This window comes from Brachycentrus maculatus, unplaced genomic scaffold, assembly GCF_059751285.1.
Source record: "Brachycentrus maculatus isolate JH-2025_06_01 unplaced genomic scaffold, ASM5975128v1 h1tg000269l, whole genome shotgun sequence".
NCBI lineage: Eukaryota > Metazoa > Arthropoda > Insecta > Trichoptera > Brachycentridae > Brachycentrus > Brachycentrus maculatus.
This window is the reverse complement of record NW_028281020.1, coordinates 2,955,199-2,973,317: the sequence shown is the minus strand read 5'-3', so window position 1 is coordinate 2,973,317 and position 18,119 is coordinate 2,955,199. Positions and strand designations below refer to the sequence as shown.

General features: G+C 31.5%; 3 protein-coding genes across 4 annotated transcripts in view; 2 read left to right on the top strand and 1 right to left on the bottom strand.

Annotated features, from left to right (window-relative positions):
* The window catches only part of oys (lysophospholipid acyltransferase 6), an 85,545-nt gene extending 74,659 nt beyond the window's left edge, over positions 1-10,886 (top strand). The window contains exons 8-11 of the mRNA XM_088266425.1: positions 535-722; positions 2,061-2,258; positions 2,387-2,529; positions 2,653-10,886. Coding sequence (XP_088122551.1) covers positions 535-722; positions 2,061-2,258; positions 2,387-2,529; positions 2,653-2,776 — 653 coding nt within the window. The 3' untranslated portion in view covers positions 2,777-10,886. The remainder of the gene's footprint in view (positions 1-534; positions 723-2,060; positions 2,259-2,386; positions 2,530-2,652) is intronic.
* A 135-nt stretch (positions 10,887-11,021) lies between these two features.
* Positions 11,022-14,118, bottom strand: LOC148305604 (uncharacterized). The gene is made up of 3 exons (XM_088266426.1): positions 13,643-14,118; positions 12,856-13,074; positions 11,022-12,274 (listed from the first exon to the last, which is right to left on the bottom strand). The coding sequence occupies exons 1-3, from the start codon at positions 14,007-14,009 to the stop codon at positions 12,153-12,155; spliced, it is 708 nt and encodes a 235-aa protein (XP_088122552.1). The 5' UTR covers positions 14,010-14,118; the 3' UTR covers positions 11,022-12,152.
* A 309-nt stretch (positions 14,119-14,427) lies between these two features.
* On the top strand, positions 14,428-17,563 carry LOC148305603 (uncharacterized). 2 transcript variants are annotated; one of them, XM_088266484.1, is made up of 4 exons: positions 14,428-14,674; positions 14,880-15,125; positions 16,525-16,697; positions 17,298-17,563. In XM_088266484.1, exons 1-4 carry the CDS (start codon positions 14,570-14,572, stop codon positions 17,440-17,442), a joined length of 669 nt encoding a protein of 222 aa, XP_088122610.1. In that variant the 5' UTR covers positions 14,428-14,569; the 3' UTR covers positions 17,443-17,563. The 2 variants fall into 2 exon arrangements, with proteins under 2 accessions (XP_088122610.1, XP_088122611.1); XM_088266485.1 differs by having other exon boundaries at positions 14,435-14,606; positions 17,298-17,553.
* The last annotated feature ends 556 nt before the right edge of the window (positions 17,564-18,119 follow it).

Genomic DNA, 18,119 nt, shown 5'->3' with positions numbered 1-18,119 from the left:
AATTTACCAAAATTTTAATTAATAAACACGTAGCCAACAATATTTGTTTATTTGAAAAAGATTGTCTGTTTGACGAATCCACTTAGAAATTCAAATAACAATGAGTTAAAGGTGTACTCTCAAACATTCAATTCAGTACGCAATCTTAATTGATGCTTAAGGACGGAAAGTGTATTTCTATAATCTTCTGCACCGGCCTTATTTTAAAGTCTGAAAAGAAGGAATTACATATTCAATGTTTTTATATTAATATCATTTACCAATCTCTCTGTTTAGATCTTAACTATATGTACATAATTATCAAATCCCGTCGCCAGCGGAAATAAGAAACATCCATCTGAAATATGTTTAGCAAAAAATTTCATTTACGTTACATGTTACCTGGGTTTTATAAAAATGAAGTTGAGGGCCATCAATTATCCCCCCATAAAGTGTCAAGTGTGTTTACTTAAAAAGTACTATAAATTTAATATACTCTCTTTATGCCTGCTGTGAGCCAAAAAGAATCTGAAATATACATGTCTGTGTGTTCAGGTGAACCTCCCACAGAATGGTCCAACGTGTACCTGCTGTGGTTCTGCTATGCCGCCACGCTGGCCGTGCGCTGCAAGTACTACCTGGCATGGCTGCTCGCCGACGCGGTGTGCAACAACGCCGGGATCGGGTACCGCCCGCCCTCCAAGTGGGACCGCGTCAGCAACGTGGACATCATAGGCTTCGAGGTACTGAACACTTTTGTAGACCAATATTTTCACAAGGGCCAGGATTCAAAGAATCGAATACATACAGAATCTAGTATGCGCAGGATGTAGTGCTTTTCAACAATCTTAAATTCATATTTTTTTTAACTTTTGCCAGAATACGATTGGCTAAAGTTGGAAATAATGTCAAATGGAATATTGGACTTGGTATGCAGCTGTGAGAGGTATTTGGTATTAGATTTATTCCTCATTCTCACAACACTATGTGGACTTCCTGGAATACTTTCGTAACAGTTAGACTCCGAGACGGTATTGTTCAATTTTATTGTATCATAAATATTTTCATCACAGTTACATTCATCGTAATTGATACCGTGTTCGCTATAATTTGAATTGGTATTTATACAATGTTTACTGTACTGAATTTCTGATGGTGTTTTCGATGGTATGCTTTCATAAATAGATGAAAATTTTTCATACCCCATTGAAGATGTGGGGCTATTTGTTTTGGTAAGAGAATAACCCTTGGTCTGAAATCCTTATTGCTTTAGAAGTCATAATTTGATTCAAAGATTCTTCAATTTTGGTCTTTATACTGTCTTTTGGAGATTTGCAATACTCGTAACCATCATCGCTATCATTATTATAGAATTTTTCTGTGTGCGTCTTACTAGCGCAATATTCATAACTGTGATTGCTAATATTATCCTCGTCACATTGACTCTGTCCATTCGACAAATATTTATATGAATATTGTCCTTTTTCTTGAGGAACTTCAGGGAGAGGACAATTACTTTTATTGTGGGATTTATTGGAGATATCATTCGATGATTTTTGTGAATCTCCTAAATTATTTCTATACGGTTCAAGTGGCTCATAGCCTTCATCTATTGTTTTTTGATATTCTTTTTCCATCAAATTATCCACATTATTTACTGTCACCACATTAATAGCCTCCACAATTTCGTCTGTAAGTGTTATATTGTAAGTGTCATTGTCCGGCAAATTCTTATTTCCCTTTTTACTTTCATCATTATAATGTAAAAACCTTCACAGTTTGGATATGGACAAAAAGCTTTAAGAAATGCTTGCCGAAAAAAATTGATTTGATATTGATTCAAAGCAGATTTTCAATCGAATGTCGTTGATTGAATGGCGCAGCAAGTAAAACGCTCCACCAATTACCCTGCTATATGACCTCAGTCCACCTGTTCTCTTATCATCCCAATCCAATCGAGCGCATTTCCAAGCCAAGACGGTGGTTGCCTTTTATGGATGCCGCATCATTCTTCACCCAAATCAACTATCTTCCGAAGTACACTATACAATACTAGTTTATTTATGCTCGGTTGATTTCAGACTGCAGATACATTCAGAGATGCAGTAAGCAAGTGGAATCCGGGCACGGGGCAGTGGTTGCGTCTCGTCGTGTACAGCCGTATGAAGTCAGCCCGCCTGCTGAAGACTTACGCGCTGTCCGCTATATGGCACGGTTTCTACCCCGGCTACTACCTCACTTTTGCCACCGGAGCACTCTTCACCTTAGCTGCTAGGAAGGTACGTATTTTGAAGCCAAACATTCTCCGGGTTTGAATGGTACTTGGTAATAATAGTAATAGATACTTCATATATGTAATATGAATGACCAAAATGTTAGACAGTATGTAATGCGAAGTGCTTTTCAGGTTCGCAAGTTTGCCCAACCTTTCGCCTGGTCGAGCAGTAAGCTGTACAATGCTCTCGCCTTTGCGATGACTAGACTATTCATGACGTATGCCACTGTGCCATTTGTGCTGCTGGATTTGGCTCCCAGTATAGCTTTATACAGGTAACTTGTTGCATTATAATATACTATTATCCGCACAAACGGTAATCTGACTTTAAGGCCGTTAGGCATTGGAGTGATGTTTATGTGAGAGAACTCGACTGATTGATGGTTGCATATTCCCAGACGGGTGTACTTCTCTCTGCACTGGGTGGCGCTGGGAGCCCTGCTGCTCCCGACGCCGGTGGCCGCCAAGCACCAGAGTAACGGCGACGTCAACTACACCAATGGGAAAATCAAAGCAACATGAAAATATAAGTCTGAACCTCCTGTGAATTATGTGACACTTCCTGTTCTATATTATGTATATTTACACACCATTTTAAGCGCATCAATGTTTATACAGATGATTATTTTTGTTCCCTCTTTAGAATATTTATAATGTTGAACAATTTGAAACGCAATATGAGAAAAGTTTGCTAATTTGAAATACGCCAAAGTCACGCGATTGTTCGATCACTGAGTCAGTGAAATTTTCTTTGACTATCTCTCGAGTAATGTGTTATATTTTGATGTATCATTGAAATATATAGTATTCCACGCTCATTTCTCTAAACTTGACAGCAGTGATTAAAATAGGGGTGCATTCAAATCTTTTTAAAGTTTTTATCGGAAAATGATGTTGTTGAAAATTCATTAGCTGAAATGAAAATATATATTTTTTTATAGATTAATCGAAAATGTTTTTTAATTCCAAACTGTTGTCCTTTGTATTTTTATTATTTGAATACATTTGTGATTTTTTGATAAAGAAAAATTATTTCATTTTCATGCACACTAACTGTTAAACAGGAATATTGTGTAAATTACATCTCTCTCTTGTCCCTATCCCAGTGAAGGACATTTAGGAGAGTAAAGGAGAATAGCAGCAATGATTAGGCCACTCGGATTGCATATCCGTCTCTTGAGACCTTTGGTGACACACTTTGGTGATACATTTTTAAGTTAATTAAGTTTTTTTTAAAACAATTTCAATTATCAAGCTTTTCTTATTTGCGTTTCGTTTTTATTTTATCAATTTAATAATAAATGTAATATTGTTACATTTAGTTAGTTGAATGATAATGATCATTTATTAGAAGTACAAATATTTTTTAAATTATGAGTATTATATTTATATTTTAACGTATTGTTTATATATTTATACTGTCTAGTTACTATGATAAATATTTTTTTATAAAATTTCATCTATAAATTGTGTTTTTTATAAATTGACCAAGCTAATAGACTTGTACGGTGGTTATAGATAAATATAGATTAAAAATAGAAACATTTTATAAAACTGCAAAATTTGAAAAGTGCTTCAACTAAAATAGATCCCGATAAGTTATAAACTGTCTTGAATTATTTTTCAAAATATCTCAGTGATTCGCCAGTGATAGAAAACGAGACGTAAAAAAGAAATACTATGATTTTATGCGTGTAGTTCCCGCTATTAATTGTTGAGGCGATTTGCGTTCATGCCAACCTCCCATTAATTTTCAATCGGTCAATAAATTTTATATTTTCCATAAATAAATGCTAACAGCATGGGCTCTCTTAACACGAGAAGACATAAATTTCCGCAGTGAACTTTGCCCCACTTAGCCGAATTGCAGTAAATCCGCTCGAAGCCTGTTTACAAGCAAATTTGCAAAACTCCGTGCTTAGGGCGATTGTCCACTACCCGGAATATGACCATCCGGCAGTCCGGTTTTGAAAAATGAAAGCTACTACGACAGTTTAGCGTGATCGAATCTACGCGCGGTGTGTTCACGCACCGATCAAGAGCACCGATCCGAAAAAATATGGACAAAAGCACATGCCAATCCAAGCCAATCGTCGTTTTAAAACGCTAACTGACGAGCCGGACGGTAACATTCCGTTGTAATTCCGTATAGTGGACAAACGCCCTTACTGCTGTTTTATTTCATATTTAGCGAGAAAATAAGATTTGTATATCAGTGACAGGGTGGAGTTGTAATATTCGTTACGAGCTTGGAAAGTTTTATGATTAAATTAATGATTTAAGCAAAGTTATTTTATAAGTTAAAACTTATTTTAAAGTGAAGAAGTAGTCTTATATTATTGCCTTACCATTTTATTTTGCTAAAATCCATGCTATATCTTCATTTTTGAGATATGCAACACATGCATGTTAATAAAAACATCAAAAGACTTCTAATATATGTATTTCATATCTATATATATATATTTGTATTAAGTAATTTCTAAAATTTATTTGGCCAAAACATACGCTCAAATTTTATTCCATCTTGTTTGTCAAATTTACTCCACAATTTGAGAAATAGAGATACTGCAATTGGGCTTACAAGGGCAAAACTGTCTCGTATACTAAAAATTAGCCTGTAAGTTTATCCACAAACAACTTTAATAAAAAAGTTTGAATTTTTTACAACAACGTATCAATATTCAAGTAACATTCTAACCTAACTTTAATAATATAAATATAAAATAATCAATATTTTTAATAATGATACTTTAGAATTTTGTAATTTTATAGGGCGAGAATGTTTGTCTATTGATAAATAAATAAATTTAAAAAAAACATGTTTATCAATGAATTAGGATGTTTAAATTGGTATTTAAACGTAACAGGGTGATCACAACTTACGACCCACTTATCGGGAGTTGAAAATTATTCATCAGAACATATTTTGTATTTGAAAGGTTTAAAATATTTTGTAAATACATTAGTCGATACATTTTAGTAAGATGAAGAAAAAAACTACAACACTTTGGCTGAATGATTTGTTAGTCCATCTTACTAGATATATTTACTTAAAGGATTACACCGAAGTGTGTAGTGTGCTCCGAATATGCATATGCCTTTCATTTTGATTCATTCATCCATTCAAATTTCAATCTAAATCCATGGTTACATTATTTTACTTCATTTTCATCTGCATGAATTAAGTTTCACATGAAAAAATATTTACACATAAATTGAACTTTTGACTAGTTTTATTTATGAATAAAAAATCATTAATTTTTCAATAAAAATTTTAAGTTGCTTTACTGTTATCGACAAAAGTAAATTAAATATGTACAAAAAAATCCTAATTGTTAAACGTTTAAACAAAGCTTAAATAAATATTTTTGATGAATAATCCAACTCAGTTTGATGCATTTAACCTTTGGGTTGAAATAATTGTGAGATTTTATAAAACTAGATGCGAGGGATGTTTGTAAATAATCAAACCTCTATCGAGTGATATGTTATCGACATAAAATGATATGTTTATATATCATGGTTGCTATTTATATGTAAAATATATCATTGATAAAAATATTGTACATACATACTCATAAATACACTTTAAAATGATGTTCTAAATTTGTATCTAAAAATTAAATTGTGATTGGGTTCATGATCATTGTTCAATGGTTATTTTGAACTCATAGTTATTATGGAATACAATTAAAATACAAGTATTTTGAATCTACTTTATTTTAAGTCTAATCAATCGATCATATTAAATTAGTTCTGATGCGCCAAAAACAGATGTTGGCTTTCCAAATTTAATTTTATCTTTTAAAATATTAATTTTTTTAAACTTCAAATACTATCTTGATCGGAACTGAACAACTGTAAGTAAATCTAGGTGGCCGCTGGGCCACCTAGATTTTATTTGAGTAATAGCGCTTGTGCTGGATACAGGTTATTTTTCAAGTAAATTGAATATTCTAACTATTCGGAGTAAAATCTGTAGGTTTATCCATAATAAAAAAATGTGGATGTGTGCCGTTTCTTAAATTAGTGGCTCAGTCTAATGAATCTTCCATTTATAGTTGTCATTACAAAATCCAAACAAAATCTACAATAAAACTTTTTGATTACGTAGTTGTTAGTCTTTTTAAATATACCATATATTTTTTTCTGGTATACAATCCATATCTAAATACATACTAGGTACTGAATAAATATATCTACTTATGTAAATGTGATCATAAAATTACAGTTTGTGAAGGATATTTGATGAAGGAATTGATATAGCAAACAATGATTCCATTTATGCAAACTTGTATTTTTGATTTAATTTATTTGCATCCTTAGTGGGCGATCTGAAACATAAGATCGACTGAAATAAGACAATTTCACTTTAATGATTTTTTTCCTCTTTGGAGTATTGTATTTATTATCTCTGGTATGTGTCAACATACTACATATACTGTTTTGTTATTTTCTGAAGTAAATATATTTCATAATAGTATATTGACAATTATGTATTACATAGATTGATTTTTCACAAATTTAACCATACTCATTTTCTTAACAACGATTGAAAAAAGTAAAATATTATCACAAAATTCAGTAGATTCTGCAATGAGCTAAGTTCCAATTTGTGGCGCACTTTCTCACTTCGAGTTTCGGAACCCTTTTTATAGTCAATCTCATTCCTGTAGTTCGGTCACTTATCACTACACAAAGCATTGCCTATATGAAAGTAGGTAATTCATTGTGCCAGACCCCTCGCATAAGGACCTAGTCTGATTGTAGAAACTAAACTTGGTTGTTTAGTTGAGAGTACTTGTAAAATTAAAATGAGCGCATATAACTTCTATTTATGATGTTTTATGTTGATATATAGTTGTTTTACGTTACAATAATTTGTAATTACATCTTTTTATTGTAAGAATGTTTTGTCTTGAGAATGTTAACCTTATTTATGAATATCATTTATGAAAACTGTTTATACAACATACATACATACATATTTACATTATTTTTCCAGTGAATTTGAAAGCTTTAATTGTATTTTATTTTGCTATTAATCTTTACACAAAGTAACCCTTGTGTCTACTCTATAAATACGTAAAGGAGTGCTGTATTGTCAGAATTAAATTTAATTATAATTCCAGCTGTCGTTGTATTCAAATTTCCTAGTGATTTCCTAGCCTGTCTTGATCCTACAATGTATACTGATGCATATATGAATCAACCACATTTTTGTATTGGACTGTATAAACAGCAATATGATACACTTCTGCCACTTACATAGTTGAAATCAACATTGGTATCATAGAAAGCTCTTTTGTTGAATAATACTTTACTTCAATACTAATAGTTTACTTAAAAAGTTGAATTGTTGCTTGCGAGCGCTTTTTGTGATATAAAAATTTAACTAAATCAATTTTTGATTGGTGATCAAGGAAAGGATACAAAATTATTCTTTATTATATACATATTGTGTGAAACAAAATGAGCATACTGATGATGTTTATGGGAAAATAATTGTGTGATTCATACATGAACCGTAAAAGATTTTTTGATGAATTAAATATGGAAAAGAAACAATTATGAATTTTTTGTTTGTATCATTATGATCAAGTTCATATTTGAAGCACAAATAAAATTTTATTTTTAGTTTTTAAAAATTACTTATTTTATTGTTAATTTTAAGCTTAAAATTTGTTTCATCATATATACTTTAAAAAAATCACCGCATGGTTAATGTAATAACCATAGTCAAAAAAATATTCGTCACGAATTAAAATACAGAATTTAAAAAAAATATATAAATATTTATTAAATATTCTAAACTAATGATGGATTCATCTTTCAATCCCACATGGTTTGTAATAAAGGTTTTCACTGTAACAACAGCAAAAAAGTCAAGTTGGCACATTGAAATTCTCCCCACCAGATTGAGTTTTTATTTACAATGAAAAGATATTTTTTATTGCTCTCGTTTGATTTATATTTCGTATTTGTATTTCAATAGTTTCTTTTACCAAATAATCCATTTTGAAGAAGTGATTTAATTTTTACATTCATAAAACCGGTCGTCAATTGTGTCTGTAATGCACAAAACTTTAAAGTTCCTGTATTATAGAAGGCTCTGGAATATAATATATCTTCGAAAGCAAAAATTTTAAATCATCAAATAAATATCTTTAATTAGTTAAAATATTCACATATTAAATAATGCAAAATATTCTTTCCTTTCTGGAATATGAACATTGTTATCTCACATATAATTTAATTCTAAAGAGAATATTGAAAAAACTCCGGAGAATAGGAAAAATGGTAAATAATAATATCAACAATTTTGGATAATTTATGTAGCGCCATTTTCATAAAATACTACCTCAAGGCCACTTCACTTCATGGTGGTTTATTTTGAGTTATCTATTTGTAGTCATTATTGGAAAGTTAGTTTCCGTTATTAGTATGCTGTATTGGGATCTATGAGCTGCTTTTTATTAATATCCGGTAAACATACCTAACGATTTTTATTAGAATTTTCTTTGACTGGATTGAAGGGATAATTGCTTTGCCTTCGTGCTAACAATCTAGACATTTAGTTTCCCGTATTTTATTAAACATGGACATAGTATTGTGTGAGATAATAAAGTAATATTTCCGAGCCTTCGCTTGTTTAAAGCATTTAGTTGAAATACATAATTTACTACATATTATTATATTCTGTTGACTTTATTGCGACAATATTTTATCATAGTTGATAATGATTTAGTAAAGTGAAATAAAATATTACTATACAAATGTTAGCTTCCGATTTTACTTCGCGTGTATTTGTAATGTGTCGTTGATAGGTGTAATTGTAAAATGGAAATTTTATACATATACGAGTTGATGTTCTTATAATACGAAGAAAAGACTGACAAATTATAGTTATTGTATCCAAACATTACATATTGTATGTAGACATTGATACGTCTATGACACACAATCCTTATAAATATAAATCAACTTCTATACATTGGGTCCTTATCACAAATATTATTGAGTAGATAGATCTGCATTTGCAGGGAATATTGGATGTGAAGAAAGATATTTACGACAAATGTAGTATATATTTTCTCTCTTCTCTGGTATTTATTCATTTGTCACCTCTATTAGTCATGTGATGTCGTATTTTTTTTTTAATCCCGGGAACGCAGAATGTTTTACAGTTTTATTTGGATATTTTGTCCTTGTAATTTTTGAACATATTGTTGATTACTTCCTACACATATGTTCGTTACTTTTGCCATTATTGAAATGTGTGTGTATAGTATTTTGTAAAATCTTATCAATCTCTCAAAGATCAATATATTTTTCATATTTATGTACCTACTTAATATGCGTTCTAAATGAATTATATCGTCTCCAGAAATGAGGAATTTCGGCATTTTTTAAAGTTTTTCAAGTGAGTGTTAAACAATCATGATATTTTTTGGTCAGTCGTAAATTTGGTTTTGGAAGTAGTATTTTAAGTGCAAAATAAATAACATTTTTACTGAAATTCTTTACTGTTTTAACTGAGAATGTTTAATTTTAAAGCTTCTTATTTTTTAAATACGTTCATACCGAACTACTTACTGTATTTTAACACCTGTGCACATCACAGGCGAGTCACATGCCTAGATAATGGATGTATACATCACTCATTTTGAGATGCATGGATTTGCCATCATAAGTTTGTTCCATGCTTGTCATGTGTGCGGGGGGATACAAAATTAAATAACCAACCATGCTAGTGTTATTTCGATCCTCCTTCAACAGCTTAGAATTCCAGAGCTGTGCATTTCAATTGTAGAATGCCGATAGTGTCAGTCTTCAGTCTTCCATTTATTTACATAATGTAAATTGCGTATTATTTGAATTGGAAATTCTACCTCAATTGCACATTCTGTAAATATTTATGACCCGCTATGCATATTGTAATTGATAATTTCAGATAAGTATAATATAATTTGTATCATTATAAATTGGTGTATTTTCCTCTATGTTTAAAAGAAGATTTTTCTTAATGAAGATATTAAATATAAAAAAGTTTCATTGTTTAAAAAAAATTTAATATATTTTATAATATGTGTCCGCCTCCGTAGTGTAATGATCAGCACGCTCGGCTACCGTTCTGGAGGTCCCGGATTCGATTCCCAAGGGGGGTAAAATAAATACAAGTGATTTTTTCACTGTAATATTTATTTAATATTACCCTGGACTGGTTGCTGAAGCAGGGGGCTGATCACCTTTCCTTCATGTGTAAACGATCAAGAAAACACTGCGTTTATATGACGCAGTGCCCTATGCACCATTGGCTGCGGATAAGGGTTTTATTAAAAATAATCAATATTAAATATTTTTTATAAATTAAATTAAATAACATTAATAATTTTGATTGATTATAAAAAAAATGTCACAAAAATTGATCAATTTATAAATTATCCAAACTAGCCGAATTTGTAACACTTCATTATTAAAGTCTTTGCTTTTGTACTTTTTTTTTTTTACTTTTAAAAGGAATAAAATCAAGAGACTTTACATTCGGAATGAAGTATTTTGTAATTTTTAAATCATAACTAATTCTTTTAACTTTAAAAGTGTTACCACATTCATTATTTATAATTTTTTATTATTTATGTAATTGAAAATAGAAGATGGAATTGGTAAGAACTGAATGGTAGTAAGCATATCCTCGATTATATTATTATTATGGATGTCTCGCAAATCTTAATTTACCGAATGAGTCATATCAAAATAAATATTTTTTATTTTATTTTAATAATTTTATTTAAGTAATATGTTGACCATATATTTGTAATAAGAAGTTTTAACTTACAAAAAATAGGGATATGTGTAACATTAATGTTTGTACAATAAACCTTAATATTTTATAAAATATTGTTTTATTTTAAATGATAAATTTCCATTAGCTACAACAAAAAAACAGCTTTATAAAAACTAGCACAATACCACCTAGCAAAACACAGTAGTCGGCATTAGATTAAATAAAGGTCATTATGTGTTGATAAATCTACTCCAAATAATTACATTGACACATGATCTGGAAAAAACTGCATACTTTAGGTTGATTCATGAACGCGTAAAGGATTGTTCCAAAAAGTATTTTTTTACAGTCGTGTGTAGTTCATCCAACTGTGCAGTTTTTTGTTTTAATATTTTATAATGAGACTTGAAGTTTCCTGACAGATCCAGTTTTGTATATTTATTATTATTAAATTTCTCACAGCACCCGAGAATGTAACTATTTTAAATTGAATAATTTCATAATTATTTCCTCCAATGCAATTTTTTTTATTGAAATACACACTTGCTTATTTCCCTAATTTTTTTGTACTATTTATGTTTAATAAATGGGACATGCAAGATTAAAATACACTTTATTAACAACTAATGCATTATTTGTCTGACTTAATATTAAAAAAATATATATACAATCTTTAAAAAAAACTAATGTCAATATAAGAAATAATATTTAATACCTAGTAGATTCTGTAATGCAGGGGGTTGCAACTGAAAATTTAATTATCTTTTTGGAACACAGCCCTCAGAACTCTTATCATGTTAAAATAATTAGTACGCAATTTATTGATACATTATTCTTCATACACCATTTTAACATTAGTTATCGGTAATGGAATTATTAGTTTCTTTGTCCAACGGCCAATATGTCAATTTTTAATGCCCAATATGGCCAAAGTGACATCAAGGGAACTTCCAGATCTTTTTGGTATTGTTTCCGATTTCTGAAGGCGTGTTCCTATTGCTGAATTTTGTGATTGTATTTACACACAAATAAAGCCGCTTGTTGCTCGACACTGCTTTAACATATAAATGAGTTAAAAGTAAGTTTCTATAAAATAAAATAATATAATCATTGCTTTAATTGTAAAAAGCATTTCCGTACGCAGCAAAGTAATCCGGAAATATCATTTGTCTCTTCCAGTCGTTTGCAGAGTGAAGGGAATATTTTTAATTTTGGTTTCATGTTGATCACTGAAAATAAAGAAAAATTATTAAATACAAAAATAAGAATAAATTTGATAAAAGCGATTTTTGTCATATCCACCACCTATTGTATGACTTCAGAGCTTTATATAAAATATAAAACCCTTATCCGCACCCAAATGGTGCATAGGGCACTGTGTCATATAAACGCAGTGTTATCTTGATCGTTTATATGTGAAGGAAAGGTGATCAGCCCTCCGTTTCAGGTACCAGTCCATGGTAATTTTGAATAAATATTACAGTGAAAAAATCACTAATATTTATTTTACCCCCCTTGGGAATCGAACCCGGGACCTCCAGAACGGTAGCCGAGCGTGCTGACCATTACATTACGGAGGCGGACATCAGAGCTTTACTGTGTTCTAAAAGTTTTAAAAAGGCCATTTAATGTTATAAAAAGTGTATTTTTCTTCATTATTCATTCTCATTCTTAATGTTCTAATTTACAATTACACTAGAAAAAATATGTCCCAAGTTAAGCATCTGATGTTCAACGATCATGATGAATCAAATTAAGTATTAATAAGTGATTTTATAGTAAAAATAAAACTATCAAGTTAAACTCTTACATCTGCATTTGTGGTCGCTGTTGGTTTTAGCGATAGTCACCGAGTATTTGGATTCCTTTCTCCGTTTGGAAGTGAAGAACTCAACGATGACAGTGAATTCTTCTGCATCCGGAGATCCTTCTATTGTGAAGTACATCTTCAATTTATCTTTGTAATAGTCTTTGGCAAGTAGAAAAGCACTGTATGTACTTTTCACTTCTGCCGCAAAAGCTTTTTTCACTAGAACCAAAATATCAACTCATATTTAACACCAGAGATGTATAATAATTTTTCATATGCCATTTACCATATATGAGGCCAATTTTTAAGATATTCCGATAAGACAACCCGATATTGACCTCATCCATATAGGTATTTTTAGTAGTGTGCACAGAGAATCAATTAGGGTAGGTAGTAAGGTAAGCTAGGTACTACTTAGTAAGGTAGGGTAGGTACTGGAACTACTAATTGGAATACTTTCTGGTTCTACTGCCATTGGACAGAACAAATAAGGTCACCATTGAAAAAAATTATAATGGTATTCGTGAGGCCAGATTTGTTTCTGCGTAGCATTGGCTCAGATCGTATATTAAAAACAGACTCATTTTTATTGTGGTTTCTCGGCCACATCATAAATTCACAAAAATTCGAAAAATGAATTGACAATACTTCATAAGCCACCCATTGGGGGATGAACTATGGCTCATTAGATATAATTTATTTATAAGGTAAACAAATTAGAAGAACGGCCGTGTAAGATCAGTGACAAAATTACCAGATTAAAAGCTAAATGAAAATAATTACTCACGTTGAACTAGGTCCTTTATTTCCTGATCGAGTGATTTCAGCCGCTCGTTCATTTCGTTGCAAGAATTTTTCATTTTATTATTTAGTTCAGATATCTCTAATATTTCACATTTTATTTTATCTCTTTCCTGTTCGGACTGATGCAAGAGTTTTTTACTGTTGCAAACCCTTTCTCCTTCACTTTTAACACCCCTTTTGGATATATCGTCAACAAAAGACACGTATTTCTGAACGTCTTGTATTAACGTATTTACTTCTTTTCTATATTCTATCACTGCCTGTTGATGTTTTTTTCGGAACAATTCTTCACTGACCGGTAAGGGGTTCCATTCAGACTCACTTTCGAGTGTGATATATTCAGATGCCATATTGTTGGGAATATTTCCTTTTGATTTTATTAAATGAATAATACATTAAGTTATAAAAACGAAACCGCAGCCGACTCGTAAGTGACAGTATAGATTCAAACACAACGGATAATAATTTCAAAACAATCATCGCTATTTCTCTATGGAAATGGATGCAATAGTTACCATCTTCGAAAAAACATTTTACCTCACGAATTTTACCAAATCTATTTATCATTTTACAAAAACATTTTACCTTGCAACTGCCTGATTCGGGCGTCAAAAAGTATTTAAAAAATTATCTGAATGTACTTATTTACCGATAAACCCCTCAGTCTGTCTTTTACAAGATAAATTATTTTGCAGGTAAGTACTGCTTAAAAAGGAACATATTTACTAAAAATTATATCTGGTTATATTCTATGGAAATAATCTGTCATTTTTTTAGTGACATAACCTAAAAATACAAACTATACAAAGTATATATGTCCTGACACACACTTTTTATTATAATAATTTTATCCATCGTCTTAGTAACCGTAAACGTAATTGACGTTTCAACTTAACGTATTGCAATAATAATGACTGCTATTGATGTGTATGATTCAGCGTATAGAGGTGATTTTAATATAGTTAAAGTGAGGCTAGATGCAAGTGGAAATACTTTATTAACAAAACCTGATAATGTAAGTGATTCTAGGATTGACTAACTCTAGGAACACTAAGATGTTCGTTCCTTTTTTTACACCGATATGGACATTAAATTAAAATTGCGATATTTGTTTGTAAATATTGAAATGCAAGTCATGGTATTTTATGTTGCTTTTTCTGGTCAGTGGTGTAATTTTTATTTTTTTATGTAAGATATAAGAGTACAATTTTTTTCTTTAGAATGGTCGATTGCTTCTTCACTGGGCGGCTGTCGGAGGGCATGACAGTCTGGTGTCGCACTTCCTAGAGTTGGGTTGTCCAGTGGACTGGAGCGAGGACTCGGGGGCCACCCCGCTGGTGTTGGCCGCCGCGGCTGGAAGGACTACTGTTGTTAGGATTCTGGTCTCCAAGGGAGCAAAGGTCGACCACAGAAACAACCAGGGGCACTCGGCACTCCAGTACGCTTGTTCCAAAGGATGGAAAGAGGTTTGTCAAATTTTGCTCCTGAAACTTCTTTGGGAGACATTGTGCATTTTATAATCGTGAATGTGTGCGCTCCACAGTAAAGTTGGAGACTAACCGGAGCATTTTGTCGTAATGTAACACGTTACGATGCGAGCATTGAGACAGTCAGTACACCGAGCCGAGCGCTCCATCCATAGTTTCGGATGCTCGGTGATGCTCGCCGGGAGCGATGTTACGACGTTATGTTATGATGAAATGCTCCGGTCAGTCTCCACCTTAATGTTCACTGTCATAGCAAACCAAATTGGATGGCTAAATGCTAGACTGCTTACTAGTTGCAATCGTGGAGAGCTATGTATTTGGGATCATAGTTGATAATTGGATTTTGATTTTCACAGCTGTTATGTGCATATGTATTTATTTTTTAGTTTTATCAACGTTTTAGACCGATTATAAAATCCATCATTTTATATGATGTTGGACATTTTTAAAATTAAAAAATTATCTCAATTTCATTTATTTTAATTAGCAATATCCGTTTATAAAAAACAGAATTTTCTTACTACCCAATATATTGCGTCATTACATCGGCTGTTCAAAATTAAAACACAGTAAGGGACATTTTTTTGTAGTACTTTTTTTTTGCATTTTTGGACTAAGTAGAATCTACTTAGTCCAAAAATGCAAAAAAATGTCCCTTACTGTGTCCCGTACTGTGTTTTGATTTGGACAGCCGACATATATCCATGTTTTTAGTATGTTTGTATTAATGCCAGTGCATAAATGTTCCTAATATGAAATACTTGAGGGTCCACAAATTTCAGGTAACAGTTTAGTTCAACTCCGAAAGCTTTGCCACATTTCCGAGTCTGGTATAGAATCTCGTGGTTTCTATTTAGAGCATAGATAAAAATAATTCTAACCCTAATACACACCTGATGGTGCATAGGGCACTGCATCATATGAACACAGTGCTATCTTGATAGTTAACACATGAAGGAAAGGTGATCGTCCCTTCGCTTCAGGTACCAGTCCAGGGTAATATTGGATAAATATTAGAGTGAAAAATAATTACTAATGATTTTAAAAAAAAGTCCCTATCTGATGTCAGCGGTAAGAGTGTACTGTGTAAGTTTAGTGTAGACATAGATAGGAAGTCAAACGTTACGTAAGTTTTGCGGCTAGATGAATTGATATCACACTGTCATTATGATTTTGGTGTATTGTACATACAAATAAATTTTGAAATACAAATAGATTTTTTCACATCACAAAATATCAATAAAAAACATTGAATTGAAAATAAAAATATTCACAACATTTTGAGTGTGTCCAAATCTGGTTCACAAAATCTGGATTATCTCCAATTACAGGAGTTATTTTCATATGATTTAATTATCAATCTTCATTGTGCTCTTAGATTGCACAGTTTCTGCTGGACAATGACGCCAATGTGAATATAGCAGACAGCTTCGGTGCCACTCCACTTCATCGAGCTGCAACACAAGGTCGTGTTCCACTCGTACAAATACTGCTCGAGCAACAACCCAATCTGGCTATTGATGCCAAGGATAACACGGGAAATACAGCATTGTAAGTTTTATTTCCAGTGAATTTTAGTGACATGGTAAAATAAACACTGATGTTCCCTGCTTACTGACCAGAGGTTATATTATAAATGCTTTTGATGTTAATAAATATTTTATCAGTGAACTTAAACTAACTTATATTTATAACAATTTTGGCATTTTAAAACATATTATCATGGAGTTAATAAAGCTTTATTTTATTTTCTGCATGTTATCAGCTAGTTATTGTTATCAAAACTAACAGGTTTTAACTGCTGATAGCGTATTATTTAACTGCCCCTTACTCCCTAACCTTGAGTTCCTTCTGGACATTCGCTCGAAGGGTTTGTCCTTCCCGCTGAATGTCCAGCACCTCTTATCAATAAACTCCCAAAATGTCAATAGTGCGGTCATAAAGCACATAAAAAGTAAGGCAAAAAGTTTCAAGTAACTTCAAGTAAAATCATTATTATGTAATAAAAGGTGGCATGTACCACTCAATTTTGGGTACTTTGCCAATTGAAAAAAAATGTTTTAATGTGATCATAGTAAATTCCACCATGTTGAAGAAAAAAATCGATATATGAATATCAACACATGTTGTTACCATTTTATTTTTTTACAGACATTTGGCATGTGAAGAAGAAAGGGATGAAGTAGCTGTGATGTTAGTCAATGCTGGAGCTGATTTAAGTGCTACTAACCGGGCGAAAAAGACTCCTTTGGAAATGTGTACGCCGCGTTTAGCTAAAATTCTCAGCAGTTTGTAATTGTGACTACAATATTTTATACTATTTACTAATAATACTTATATTTCTTAAGTGTGTGATAATTATTTATAATGTAACTCTTAAATTTCGAATAAAGAAAATACATTTATTTTAATTATTTGACGAGTATTTTTATTCTTAGGGCGTTTGTGAACTACACGGAATTACATGGAATTTTACCATCCGGCACGTCATTAAGCGTTTTACAATGATTGGCTTGGATTGGCTTGTGCTTTTGTCCATCTTGCTCTTGATCGGTGTGTGAACACATTGCGCGTAAATTCAATGACGCTAAGCTGTCGTAGTCGCTTTCATTTTTCAAAACCAGACTGCCGGACGGTAAAATTACGGGTAATGCACAAACGCCCTTATGATGCATAAGTATTCACCCATCATATGCTGCAGATTTGAATCCAAAAATACAGCTTGAATTGCGCTGAATCTATAGCATACTTACAAGTTCCATACCGAATATATAAATGAAAACAAGGAATTCACCCTCTGTGAATATAAGAATCATAATAAATATTATTATTATATATATATTACATTATTATATATATGTATAAATATATATATATATATATATATATATATATATATATATATATATAAATATATATATGTATATATATATGTATATATATATATATATATATATATATATATATATATAT